The 14,970-nt window shown below is 48.4% G+C and overlaps 1 protein-coding gene across 1 annotated transcript in view; it reads left to right on the top strand.

Moving 5' to 3' along the window:
• Positions 1–14,970, top strand: part of STRIP1 (striatin interacting protein 1) — a 65,131-nt gene that overhangs the window by 35,075 nt on the left and 15,086 nt on the right. Inside the window, exons 12-14 of the mRNA XM_069944710.1 lie at positions 29–92; positions 3,141–3,212; positions 12,904–12,978. Of these exons, the coding sequence (XP_069800811.1) occupies positions 29–92; positions 3,141–3,212; positions 12,904–12,978 (211 nt within the window). The remainder of the gene's footprint in view (positions 1–28; positions 93–3,140; positions 3,213–12,903; positions 12,979–14,970) is intronic.

Raw genomic sequence — 14,970 nt, 5'->3', positions numbered from 1 at the left:
TGTCCCTCTAACCTCTCCGCTTCCGCAGTGACACAGATACCGTGGTCGGGTTACCTCGCCCTATTCACGAGAGTATCCGCACTCTAAAGCTGGTAAGTATGGTAAGGGTCCGATTACACAGGGGTATGGTAAGGGTCCGATTACACAGGGGTATGGTAAGGGTCCGATTACACAGGGGTATGGTAAGGGTCCGATGACACCGGGGTATGGTAAGGGTCCGATTACACAGGGGTATGGTAAGGGTCCGATTACACAGGGGTATGGTAAGGGTCCGATGACACAGCGGTATGGTAAGGGTCCGATTACACAGGGGTATGGTAAGGGTCCGATTACACAGGGGTATGGTAAGGGTCCGATTACACAGGCCCATGGTAAGGGTCCGATTACACAGGCCCATGGTAAGGGTCCGATTACACAGGGGTATGGTAAGGGTCCGATTACACAGCGGTACGGTAAGGGTCCGATTACACAGCGGTACGGTAAGGGTCCGATTACACAGGGGTATGGTAAGGGTCCGATTACACAGGCCCATGGTAAGGGTCCGATTACACAGGGGTATGGTAAGGGTCCGATTACACAGGGGTATGGTAAGGGTCCGATTACACAGGGGTATGGTAAGGGTCCGATTACACAGGGGTATGGTAAGGGTCCGATTACACAGGGGTATGGTAAGGGTCCGATTACACAGGGGTATGGTAAGGGTCCGATTACACAGGCCCATGGTAAGGGTCCGATTACACAGGCCCATGGTAAGGGTCCGATGACACAGGGGTATGGTAAGGGTCCGATTACACAGGGGTATGGTAATGGTCCGATTACACAGGGGTATGGTAAGGGTCCGATGACACAGGCCCATGGTAAGGGTCCGATTACACAGGGGTATGGTAAGGGTCCGATTACACGGGTATGGTAAGGGTCCGATTACACAGGGGTATGGTAAGGGTCCGATTACACAGGGGTATGGTAAGGGTCCGATTACACAGGGGTATGGTAAGGGTCCGATTACACAGGGGTATGGTAAGGGTCCGATGACACAGGGGTATGGTAAGGGTCCGATTACACAGGCCCATGGTAAGGGTCCGATTACACAGCGGTATGGTAAGGGTCCGATTACACAGCGGTATGGTAAGGGTCCGATTACACAGGCGTATGGTAAGGGTCCGATTACACAGGGGTATGGTAAGGGTCCGATTACACAGGGGTATGGTAAGGGTCCGATTACACAGGGGTATGGTAAGGGTCCGATTACACAGGGGTATGGTAAGGGTCCGATGACACGGGTATGGTAAGGGTCCGATTACACAGGGGTATGGTAAGGGTCCGATTACACAGGGGTATGGTAAGGGTCCGATTACACAGGGGTATGGTAAGGGTCCGATTACACAGGGGTATGGTAAGGGTCCGATTACACAGGCCCATGGTAAGGGTCCGATTACACAGGGGTATGGTAAGGGTCCGATTACACAGGGGTATGGTAAGGGTCCGATTACACAGGGGTATGGTAAGGGTCCGATTACACAGGCCCATGGTAAGGGTCCGATTACACAGGGGTATGGTAAGGGTCCGATTACACAGGGGTATGGTAAGGGTCCGATTACACAGGGGTATGGTAAGGGTCCGATTACACAGGGGTATGGTAAGGGTCCGATTACACAGGGGTATGGTAAGGGTCCGATTACACAGGCCCATGGTAAGGGTCCGATTACACAGGCGTATGGTAAGGGTCCGATTACACAGGGGTATGGTAAGGGTCCGATTACACAGGGGTATGGTAAGGGTCCGATTACACAGGGGTATGGTAAGGGTCCGATGACACGGGTATGGTAAGGGTCCGATTACACAGGGGTATGGTAAGGGTCCGATTACACAGGGGTATGGTAAGGGTCCGATTACACAGGGGTATGGTAAGGGTCCGATTACACAGGGGTATGGTAAGGGTCCGATTACACAGGCCCATGGTAAGGGTCCGATTACACAGGGGTATGGTAAGGGTCCGATTACACAGGGGTATGGTAAGGGTCCGATTACACAGCGGTATGGTAAGGGTCCGATGACACAGGGGTATGGTAAGGGTCCGATGACACAGGGGTATGGTAAGGGTCCGATGACACAGCGGTATGGTAAGGGTCCGATTACACAGGGGTATGGTAAGGGTCCGATTACACAGGGGTATGGTAAGGGTCCGATTACACAGGGGTATGGTAAGGGTCCGATTACACAGGGGTATGGTAAGGGTCCGATTACACAGGCCCATGGTAAGGGTCCGATTACACAGGCCCATGGTAAGGGTCCGATGACACAGGGGTATGGTAAGGGTCCGATGACACAGGGGTATGGTAAGGGTCCGATGACACAGGGGTATGGTAAGGGTCCGATGACACAGGGGTATGGTAAGGGTCCGATGACACAGGGGTATGGTAAGGGTCCGATGACACAGGGGTATGGTAAGGGTCCGATGACACAGGGGTATGGCAGCCAGATCAATCATTTATATCAGCTCTCGATTATCGTATAACAAGGGCCGTCTGTCTGTCTGTCTGTATCCTTAGCGATGTCTGTGCAGCCCTGGCCCTGATCTGTTCACACATTACCCCTCCACGCTCCCGGTCTTCTCCTGCCCGCTGGTGACAGGCGGCTCAGCCAATCACTGACCAGAAGGCAGGAGGAGACCGGGAGTGTGGAGAGGCGATGTATGAACGCTTTATGTAATGGTTAGCCGTTGGCTGTGCATCGCCATTACACGTGGCTATTACACATAGTGCACCCGACCCCTGATGATTAGGTCTGGACATAAAGAAATGATTGGCCGAGCAATCAGCATGAGCGTTTCATCAGCTGATCATTGTCTCTATTACATAGAGCGATAATTGACCAATTCGGCCTTATTCAGCCGATTATCGCTCCGTGTAATAAGGCCCTAAGAATCCCTTGATGCCTGCAGAGCTCAGCTTTTAGATTACAACCCGCTCCGGTATACTGATAGCTGAGCTGTGATTGGTTGCAGTGGGCATGAGGGGCCGTTCTTACCATAAGGCGGCTGGATCAATCTCCCCGTTGTACGTTCTACACAACGTTATGTAAAGTGAAGGGACTGAATGTATCTACAATGGTCACAGTTCTGACATCTGCATCTTCCACAGCATAAATACACGTCCATTGCTGAGGTCCAGATCCGTCTAGAGGAAGAATTCATAAGATGTCCGCTCTCAGGGGTGAGTGGTACGGTGTGTGGGGAGACCCTCATTGTAGCAGCTTGGTAACCACCACTGTCCTGTGTAACCAGAAGTGGCTGTATTCCTGACATCTATGACATCATCACGTTTCACATACGTCCCGGCAGCTCTCTGACCTCCTCCTTCCCACCTGACTCTGTTCTCCTCCTCTATGTTCTCCATGCATAGTCAGAGGGGAGCAGGGATATAGTAGGTGATTAGCTCCAGAGTGAGCTTACTTGTGTCTGTCAGTGGGGGACACAGCCGCCTCCTCAGTATTCTGGAATACTCTCATGTATTACACTATATAGGATGGTAAGCTTACTTGTGTCTGTCAGTGGGGGACACAGCCGCCTCCTCAGTATTCTGGAATACTCTTATATATTACACTATATAGAATGGTAAGCTTACTTGTGCCTGTCAGTGGGGGACACAGCCGCATCCTCAGTATTCTGGAATACTCTCATGTATTACACTATATAGGGAATAGAGGATGGTAAGCTTACTTGTGTCTGTCAGTGGGGGACACAGCCGCATCCTCAGTATTCTGGAATACTCTCATGTATTACACTATATAGAATGGTAAGCTTACTTGTGTCTGTCAGTGGGGGACACAGCCGCCTCCTCAGTATTCTGGAATACTCTCATGTATTACACTATATAGAATGGTAAGCTTACTTGTGTCTGTCAGTGGGGGACACAGCCGCCTCCTCAGTATTCTGGAATACTCTTATATATTACACTATATAGAATGGTAAGCTTACTTGTGCCTGTCAGTGGGGGACACAGCCGCATCCTCAGTATTCTGGAATACTCTCATGTATTACACTATATAGGGAATAGAGGATGGTAAGCTTACTTGTGTCTGTCAGTGGGGGACACAGCCGCATCCTCAGTATTCTGGAATACTCTCATGTATTACACTATATAGGGAATAGAGGATGGTAAGCTTACTTGTGCCTGTCAGTGGGGGACACAGCCGCCTCCTCAGTATTCTGGAATACTCTCATGTATTACACTATATAGGATGGTAAGCCTTCTTGTGCCTGTCAGTGGGGGACACAGCCACCTCCTCAGTATTCTGGAATACTCTCATGTATTACACTATATAGAATGGTAAGCCTTCTTGTGCCTGTCAGTGGGGGACACAGCCGCCTCCTCAGTATTCTGGAATACTCTCATGTATTACACTATATAGGGAATAGAGGATGGTAAGCTTACTTGTGTCTGTCAGTGGGGGACACAGCCACCTCCTCAGTATTCTGGAATACTCTCATGTATTACACTATATAGGGAATAGAGGATGGTAAGCTTACTTGTGTCTGTCAGTGGGGGACACAGCCGCCTCCTCAGTATTCTGGAATACTCTCATGTATTACACTATATAGAATGGTAAGCCTTCTTGTGCCTGTCAGTGGGGGACACAGCCGCCTCCTCAGTATTCTGGAATACTCTCATGTATTACACTATATAGGGAATAGAGGATGGTAAGCTTACTTGTGTCTGTCAGTGGGGGACACAGCCACCTCCTCAGTATTCTGGAATACTCTCATGTATTACACTATATAGGGAATAGAGGATGGTAAGCTTACTTGTGCCTGTCAGTGGGGGACACAGCCGCCTCCTCAGTATTCTGGAATACTCTCATGTATTACACTATATAGGATGGTAAGCTTACTTGTGCCTGTCAGTGGGGGATACAGCCGCCTCCTCAGTATTCTGGAATACTCTCATGTATTACACTATATAGGGAATAGTGGATGGTAAGCTTACTTGTGTCTGTCAGTGGGGGACACAGCCGCATCCTCAGTATTCTGGAATACTCTCATGTATTACACTATATAGGATGGTAAGCCTTCTTGTGCCTGTCAGTGGGGGACACAGCCACCTCCTCAGTATTCTGTAATACTCTCATATATTACACTATATAGGATGGTAAGCCTTCTTGTGCCTGTCAGTAGGGGACACAGCCACCTCCTCAGTATTCTGGAATACTCTCATGTATTACACTATATAGGGAATAGAGGATGGTAAGCCTTCTTGTGCCTGTCAGTGGGGGACACAGCCGCCTCCTCAGTATTCTGGAATACTCTCATGTATTACACTATATAGGGAATAGAGGGGGGCGTGGCCTGACCAGGGATGTGAGCAGCCGCACGCTCAGGAGCTCCTGCCTAGTATCCGGCCATTTATCCTGCCTACAGCTCGCTAACCGCCTCATTTTGGGGTGAGATCGGGGGAAAATCATCCCAGCAGCGATATAGACCGCGGCCAGAGATGGTACACACCAAATCCACCCGCTCCAGGAGCGGAAAAGAAGCCGGGACGGAGACGCCGCATAAACAAAATGGCGCCGCCGGAGGGGAGAAGATGAAGGAGGTTGTGGCGCGCCTGGAGAGATACGCCCGCGGCGCTGAGCATGGGGTGAGTGAGCGGCCCGCTGCGGAGCCAGATATAGAGGGGGACACAGAACATACGGCCCCGGCCTGGCCTGCAGCAGTGTGCAGTCGAGAAGCGGCACCATCCCCCAGCTCCTTACTGACTGTGAGCTCTGAGTCGGCCATACCACCTGCTGCAGCTGCAGTTAATGAGCCCACCCTCAAAGACGTCTATACAGCAGTCCTGGCTCTGAGCAGCAGTATGGGGACTATCAGGGAGGAAGTCTCCCTTATCAGGCAGGATCTGCGCAAATCTAATGAACGGATCACTGTGGTGGAGACTAGGGTCAGTGATATAGAGGACCAACTACCCCCCATGACAAGGGACATGAAACGAATTGCCCATAACGTATCCCTGCTCATCTCCAAATCTGATGATTTAGAAAATCGGATGCGTAGGAATAACCTGAGATTTATTGGCATTCCTGAAAAGGCAGAAGGGAGGAGCCCGATTGACTTTTGTGAGAAATGGATAAAAGAAAAGTTCCCTGAGAATGTCTTATCACCACTATTTGCTATAGAACGTGCTCATAGAGTGCCGTTCCGAGAACCACCACCGGGGGGCCCTCCTAGACCTCTGCTGATGAGAATCCTGCATTTTAAAGATAGAGATTCCATATTGCGTGCTGCAAGGGATCATCCAGACCTGACTATGCATGGGTCCCGCATATCCATTTTTCCAGATTTCTCGATTGAAGTGCAAAAAAGGAGAGCGCAATTCATGGATATCAAACGGAGGCTTAGAGCCCTAAATGTGATCTATTCTATGATATACCCGGCCAAGCTCAGAGTTGTTGCTCTAGGCACCGTCCATTTCTTTGAGGATCCACGGAAGGCCATGGACTGGCTGGATGACAACGAACAACGTCTTAAAAGAGCGGCTAGAGAGAACTGAGCTATATTTGTCTAGTGGACGCTCTGCTGCTGATGCCTTCACCTCTGTCATCACTTGCTTCCCTGCACCATGCGCAATGTTATGATACCTCCGTAACTACTGATGATGAGCTGACACAGATCACACTATTGCTAAGTTTGCTGTGTAAGGCGTACACTAATGCATTCTGATTACAGCTAGGCAGGATGCTGTACTGTGCAGAAACACAATTGGTTTTTCCCAACTATTCTGTATAGTTGGATGATAAGTTCTGACGTTATCTCACCTGACCTGGGTTTCTAGGTGCCCCACTGTCTCTTGTTGGAGAGGCGATGTTTTCTTTTTGGTTTCAGTTAAGTTGCTTTCTCGTGCCAAGCTTCGTGTGTTCAAGTTCTTGCATTGCTGTCTCCTGTAGCCATAACCAGCTCTATTTTAAGACTCTAGCTACCATTAAATTGTATAAGGGGCTTAGTGACATCATGCACATATATACACAAACCCACCAATGGTGTATGAGGTGCAGATAGTGGCGTGGAATGTCCGGGGGGTGGGAAATGCGAATAAGAGGTGTGCGGTATTTAATGTACTGAAAGACTTCCTTCCTGGTATTCTCTGTCTGTCTGAGACCCATCTGACTAAGGACACCATGGCAGTTCTCTCCCGGAAATGGGCATCGCATATTTACCAATCCACCTATTCCACCCATGCCCGGGGGGTGACTGTCCTGGTTCATAAGAATGTCGTGTTTGCTTGCCATGCTTCATTTGTTGATGGGGAGGGGAGATATGTCTGCCTGCACTGCTCCATATATAACCAACCCATTATTTTAGTGGCGCTGTATATCCCACCCCCTTATAATTGCTCCACCCTTAAGAAGATTTTGACCATAATTGCCTCTCTACCCGACCTGCCCACGTTATTTGTTGGTGACTTTAATAACTTCCTGTCGGCTGATCTAGATAAGCACTCGCAAGGCCAGGGCGCTGGTGTAGCCGGTATGACTTCCTTGGCCAAAACCTTAGCGGAAGTGGGACTGAGTGACTTTTGGCGACTCCGAAACCTGGGCACTCGCCAATATTCGTGCTATTCCAGTTCATATAAATCCCTGTCCCGCATTGATCTGGCTATAGGTAATGATAGTATGGCCCCTCTAGTGCACTCAGTGACTTATCTACCCCGTAGTATCTCTGACCATTCGCCCCTGCATGTTAAACTTCAATGGGGATCCCTTATATATCGGGGGGCAACTTATGGCGGTTGAACCCCTTCTGGCTCAATCTGGTGGATGCGGGTGCTGAATTAGAAGTAGCACTTACAGAATATTTCCGGATTAATCGGGGCACCGCTACGCAGATTATGGTCTGGGATTGTATGAAAGCATATGTGCGTGGCCTTTACGTGCAACGAATTAGTGCACGGAAGGCCAAAACGAGGGCATTGACGAAAGCTATGCAAGCTAGAGTGACTGAAACTGAGGCAGCGTATGTTGACTCGCCCACTACCACAATGTTGGGGCACTGGGAGGAGGCGCAAAAGGGGCTGAGGGAACACCTGATCTCTGTGGCAGAGGATAAGCGCTTATTCCAGAAGCAGACATATTTTCATGAAGGGGAGAGTGCGGGACATATGCTTGCCATGGTGGTAAAGGCTCAAACTGGCACTTCACACATAGCTAGGTTGGTTGCTCAGGATGGCACGCCCTACACTACTGATGAGGACATATTGACCTGTCTTACTTCCTATTATGAGGACCTCTACTCCTCCAGGCTTGCTGCAGGGGCCAATCACGATATAGACAACTATATGGCGCGTGTCCCATTGCCAACATTAAAGTCAGAACTCAGTAGTCAGCTTGACGAGCCTTTGACACTAGAAGAAATAGTGGCAGCTATACAGTCCCTACCCAATGAGAAGGCACCGGGGGTAGATGGCCTGCCGGGGGAGTTTTATAAACGACATAATGAGTATATTGCCCCTCACTTGTTGGAGACTTTCCAGGCTGCCCTACAGCAGGGAGAGCTTCCCCCGTCCATGAGGGAGGCGATTATAGTTGTATTGCCCAAGCCGGGGAAAAACCCAGAACATCCGGAATCATACAGGCCGATTTCTTTACTAACAGCGGATGTTAAAATATTAGCGAAAGTACTAGCTAATAGATTGGCCACAGTAATTACTCATTTAATACACCCGGACCAGTCTGGCTTTATGCCTAACAGGTCCACGGCGCACAATTTGCGCAGGCTACATCTGAACTTGCAGGCTTACTCCCCGGCGGACACTCCTGCTGCCGTGATCTCACTCGACGCTGCCAAAGCCTTTGACAGCGTCGAGTGGGAGTATTTATGGCGGGTAATGGAACACATGGGGTTTGGGGTGAATTTTGTGAATTGGGTGAAACTCCTATACGCGTGCCCATTGGCGCGTATTAGGACGAATGGTAGGCTGTCACAGAGTTTTAAATTAGCACGGGGGACGAGGCAAGGCTGCCCGTTGTCCCCGCTGCTTTTTGCAATTGCTATAGAGCCGCTTGCGGCCCTTATTAGGACATCGGACGCTATAGTAGGCATTCCGAGGCAGGATGGGGAAGAACGTATCTCACTGTACGCAGACGATATGTTATTGTACTCTGCTGATGTGGCTCGATCCATTGGCCCCATAATGGAAATAATTACTAGTTTTGGTCGTAGGTCGGGCCTCCTAATAAATTGGGACAAGTCTGTGGTTCTTCCTTTGACCCCTTCCTTCCCTATCAGCGCACTATCCTCTGCTCCATTGCGGGTAGTTTCTAGATTCAAATACCTGGGCATTCTAGTCACGGCAAGCCTCAAAGATTATATACCCGATAACCTGCTACCTATGATGGCTAAGCTGGCCTCAAAGGCGGAGGCATGGGCTAAATTACCTTTGTCAGTGGTGGGGAGAAGTAACTTGCTGAAGATGGTCCTTATGCCGCAGCTGCTGTATGTACTACACAATTCTCCAGTCTGGATCCCAGCTAAATACTTTAAGCGGATGAACTCCATCTTCAGGGAGGTTATATGGAAAAAGTCGGTGGCAAGGATAAAACTAGAGGTTCTACATCGGGGAAAAGATGACGGGGGACTGGCCATTCCGGACCCATTCTATTATTTTTTGGCAGCACAGCTGCAGCATATTAAAGGGTGGGGGCAGGCCGACGATGTGGGCATAGCGGGACGACTGACATCTGGGCTTACAGGACATATACCGCCCATAGCGGCAATTGAAGCAAATTGTACTAAACTTCGCAATAAGGTGCTCCCCACATTACTCCTCATGACTAGAGTGTGGACTAGAGTTAAGTCACTTTTGGGTATTCCCGGTCATACAATCTTTACACCTCTGTGGCGTAATCCAGCCCTTCCAGAGGTATTTAAACTGGAGGGCTTCACCCCGTGGGCTAGAAGGGGGATACGTTTCCTGTCACAGATATGGAAAGATGGTGCATTGGAGTCCTTTGAGAAGTTGAAGGAGGAATATCTCCTTCCAAACACTGTTTTATCAATACTTGCAGCTGCGTCACGCTCTGCAGACACAGCATGCGGCCACGCCACTTACTATTGGGACGCATGCTTTGTTGGTAGAGATTGGAGACAGGGGTACACTGAGAGGCACTATATCTCTGGGGTATGACACCTTACTGGCAGCTAGACATGCGGGAGTCCCCTTAGCAGCGAGGGATAAGTGGGAGGCAGAGGTGGGGCCTCTTGATGATGCGCAGTGGAATGAGATACTTTCGCTAACGCCTCTGCTCTCTCTTTGTGAACCACAGCGCATGTCACAGCTGCTCTTGATACACAGAGTGTACCGTACCCCTCTGGTGCTGAAAAAAATCGGATATAGAACGGATTCTAGATGCCCACGATGTGGGGAGGATGAAGCCCACGTCCTCCACATGTTTTGGTCATGCCGGGAACTTGAGTCCTTTTGGAGGGAGGTGCTGGCTCTCATTAAAAAGGTGTTCGGGCTGGATATTGCTGTGCAACCCAAACAATGTATTCTGGGACTATTAGATCACCTTAACCTGGATGACTATACGGTGTTGGGAGTACAGCGACTACTATACCAGGCCAGGAAGACGATAGCTGCCAAATGGATCCAAACTCAGGCCCCCACTATCACAGAGTATATAAATAAGATGAATGTGGTGATACGCCTGGAAAGGGGGGTATATCTAAAACGGGGTTGCCCTCGCAAATTTGAAGCAATTTGGGGTAAGTGGGTGGATACACCGGGACTACCATCACGCTCCCTCTTGCAACTCTGTAGAAGCCCTATGCAGGCGTTGGTGGGGACACTATAGCTATCCCGATAACCTGACTGGATGAAAATGTAGTTAGATATAAAGCACTTGGAGTCGGCAGGAGGTATTACGCGATCTGAGAGGTATGGCACGAGGTTTAGTTTCTGGTATTCTTCTTTTTGTGGTTTTTATGTTACGACGGGACCATTAAACTGTTAGTAGAGGAACTTCCTTTTCTTCTGCCTCCGGTATGTGCTGTTGACTACATATGAATGGTTCCCGTTTACTGAATAAAATAGAAAAAAGTTAGGAACTGTACCTTCCTGAATGCTACCTACATGTAACCTCTTGTCACTGTATCATTGAGAATCTTCTGTAGGACTGTGTTACTCATATACTGTATTGTACGGATCTTAATAATAAAAAAATTACCTGATTTAAAAAAAAAAAATAGGGAATAGAGGATGGTAAGCTTACTTGTGCCTGTCAGTGGGGGACACAGCCACCTCCTCAGTATTCTGTAATACTCTCATATATTACACTATATAGGATGGTAAGCTTACTTGTGCCTGTCAGTGGGGGACACAGCCGCATCCTCAGTATTCTGGAATACTCTCATGTATTACACTATATAGGGAATAGAGGATGGTAAGCCTTCTTGTGTCTGTCAGTGGGGGACACAGCCGCATCCTCAGTATTCTGTAATACTCTTATATATTACACTATATAGGATGGTAAGCCTTCTTGTGCCTGTCAGTAGGGGACACAGCCGCATCCTCAGTATTCTGGAATACTCTCATATATTACACTATATAGGATGGTAAGCCTTCTTGTGCCTGTCAGTGGGGGACACAGCCGCCTCCTCAGTATTCTGGAATACTCTTATATATTACACTATATAGGATGGTAAGCCTTCTTGTGCCTGTCAGTAGGGGACACAGCCGCATCCTCAGTATTCTGGAATACTCTCATATATTACACTATATAGGATGGTAAGCCTTCTTGTGCCTGTCAGTGGGGGACACAGCCGCCTCCTCAGTATTCTGGAATACTCTTATATATTACACTATATAGAATGGTAAGCCTTCTTGTGCCTGTCAGTGGGGGACACAGCCGCATCCTCAGTATTCTGGAATACTCTCATGTATTACACTATATAGGGAATAGAGGATGGTAAGCTTACTTGTGCCTGTCAGTGGGGGACACAGCCGCCTCCTCAGTATTCTGGAATACTCTCATGTATTACACTATATAGGATGGTAAGCTTACTTGTGCCTGTCAGTGGGGGACACAGCCGCCTCCTCAGTATTCTGGAATACTCTCATGTATTACACTATATAGGGAATAGAGGATGGTAAGCTTACTTGTGCCTGTCAGTGGGGGACACAGCCGCCTCCTCAGTATTCTGGAATACTCTTATATATTACACTATATAGAATGGTAAGCCTTCTTGTGCCTGTCAGTGGGGGACACAGCCGCCTCCTCAGTATTCTGGAATACTCTTATATATTACACTATATAGAATGGTAAGCTTACTTGTGCCTGTCAGTGGGGGACACAGCCGCCTCCTCAGTATTCTGGAATACTCTCATGTATTACACTATATAGGGAATAGAGGATGGTAAGCTTACTTGTGCCTGTCAGTGGGGGACACAGCCGCCTCCTCAGTATTCTGGAATACTCTTATATATTACACTATATAGAATGGTAAGCTTACTTGTGCCTGTCAGTGGGGGACACAGCCGCCTCCTCAGTATTCTGGAATACTCTCATGTATTACACTATATAGGATGGTAAGCCTTCTTGTGCCTGTCAGTGGGGGACACAGCCGCCTCCTCAGTTTTCTGGAATACTCTCATGTATTACACTATATAGGGAATAGAGGATGGTAAGCTTACTTGTGTCTGTCAGTGGGGGACACAGCCGCCTCCTCAGTATTCTGGAATACTCTCATGTATTACACTATATAGGGAATAGAGGATGGTAAGCTTACTTGTGCCTGTCAGTGGGGGACACAGCCGCCTCCTCAGTATTCTGGAATACTCTCATGTATTACACTATATAGGGAATAGAGGATGGTAAGCTTTTATTCAGTGAATGTCTCTTCTTTGTTATTAGGGTGAAGAGGAGGTGGAGCAGGTACCTGCAGAGATCCTGTATCAGGGGCTTCTCCCCAGCTTACCTCAGTACATGGTGAGTGCCTCATGCTGGTTCCTGGGATCCATGTTCCAGGCTGCTGCCACTGATAGATGCTGCTGTATAAGGAGACACCAGACGCCTGTCATACACTCACAGTGGGGGCTCAGCATCCAGCTGGCTGTCAGACAGGGATAGTGATGGGAGGGGGAGTGAGGAGACATCCCAGCCTGCATTTCAGGGGCTTGGGAGAGTCTCTCTAACACCATGGGTCCACTTGACTTAAAGGGGTTCTCCAGCATTAGGGAAATGTGGCCGCTTCCTTCCAGAGACAGCACCACTCAGGTGCGGTCTGAAATTAAGCTCCATTCACTTGAATAGAACTGAGCTGCAAAACCTGCACCCAACCTGGAGACAAGAGCGGCGCTGTCTCTGGAAGAAAGTGGCCCCTTTAACCACTATCTAAGCGTGTCGAGCATGCTTGATCCGCGCTCATCTCTGTGCTTTCTCTATGTGTAGCAGGATGGATGTGCAGCCCTTGCTGTATATGTGTGTGTATATATATCGTTAGTTATGCACGTGCAGCCCTTGCTGTGCATGTATGTGTATATATATATATATAATATTACTGCTTACTGACGTTTTAAAGAGCGAAAACGCACTATTGGTTATAAAGCAGGGGGCACCTGAAGGGGAATGGAGGTGAGTACAGGCCTAAGGAACAATACAGAAGAAAGGGACTGCAAGAGAGTGAGTGTAGGACAAGCAGAAACACAGGACTGTAACTAATACTGACAGATAACATGACCGCTGAGAGGGAGGAAGGCTCCTCAGCTGCCAAACCCACCGCCAGAGCAAGCTGAAGGACCTGACCTGCTCTCATCTGTCCGTAGAGCAGGGGATGCTGGGGGAGTTCTCACACCTCTATCCTCACCCCCAATTAAAGGGGTTGTTCACCAAAAAATGTATCAACTGGTTTCAGAAAGATATAGGGGGAGATTTATGGAAAGGTGTAAATATACACCTGGTGTAAACTGCCCACAGCGACCAATCACAGCGCAGCTTTCATCTCTGGTAAAATATAAGAGGAGCTGTGATTGGTTGCTGTGGGCAGTTTACACCAGGTGTTATTTTCACCCTTTCATAAATCTCCCCCAAAGATTTGTAATTTACTTCTATTGAAAAATCTCCAGTCTTCCAGTACTTATCAGCTGCTGTATGTCCTGCAGGAAGGGGTGTATTCTCTCCAGCCTGACACAGAGCTGCAGCAAATCCCCACACAAAACCTCTCCTGCTCTGCACAGTTCCTGACATGGACAGAGGTGCAAAAATATATAAAAAAGAAAGACAAAAATACAGCTCACCCCAAATTGTCTGGAAGAAACAGAGACAATGTGTAGAGGGTGCACAGACCTCCAGCGCAGGCAGAGACATCCGCAGATAGGTGAGGAGGCCGCCACTCCAAGGCCTATAGCAACTAAAACGTAACTTTTAATAGTTCATGGTAAATTAAAGGTGCTACAAAAAGGACTGAGCTGTTTCACGCAGAGGCGCTTAATCATAGCCTAACAAAACTTGTATAACACAGAGGTTAAAAAGCATTGATAACCAGTAGTAATACATGATTGTGTCACATGGTGATTTTTAGCACAAGACTTGGGAGAATTAACCCTGTAGTGCCCTGTCCACACTTCTATCAACTGTATGGTATTGTGTTTAGGACACGGTTCACACTGCGCGTGGAATATACTGAAAGAAAAAATGACCATGGAGTGGCCCAAATCCGCAATGGTCAGTGGAAAAGGGTTAAAAGTGAGTTAAAATGATATATTAATGTTATGTTAGTAACAGCTCAGTCCTTTTTTGTAGCACCTCGATTTTAACATGAACTATTAAAAGTTAAATTTTAGTCCACATCACGCCACGGAGTGCCGGCCTCCTCACCTATCTTCGTATTTCTCTGCATGGACAGAAGTGGCAACAGAGAGCACCGTGTCAGACTGGTGAGAATACACCACTTCCTGCAGGACATACAGCAGCTGATAGGTA

Source organism: Dendropsophus ebraccatus, chromosome 11 (genome assembly GCF_027789765.1).
Source record: "Dendropsophus ebraccatus isolate aDenEbr1 chromosome 11, aDenEbr1.pat, whole genome shotgun sequence".
NCBI lineage: Eukaryota > Metazoa > Chordata > Amphibia > Anura > Hylidae > Dendropsophus > Dendropsophus ebraccatus.
Note: the sequence above shows the minus strand (reverse complement) of the source record. Positions and strands in the feature narration are given on the sequence as shown.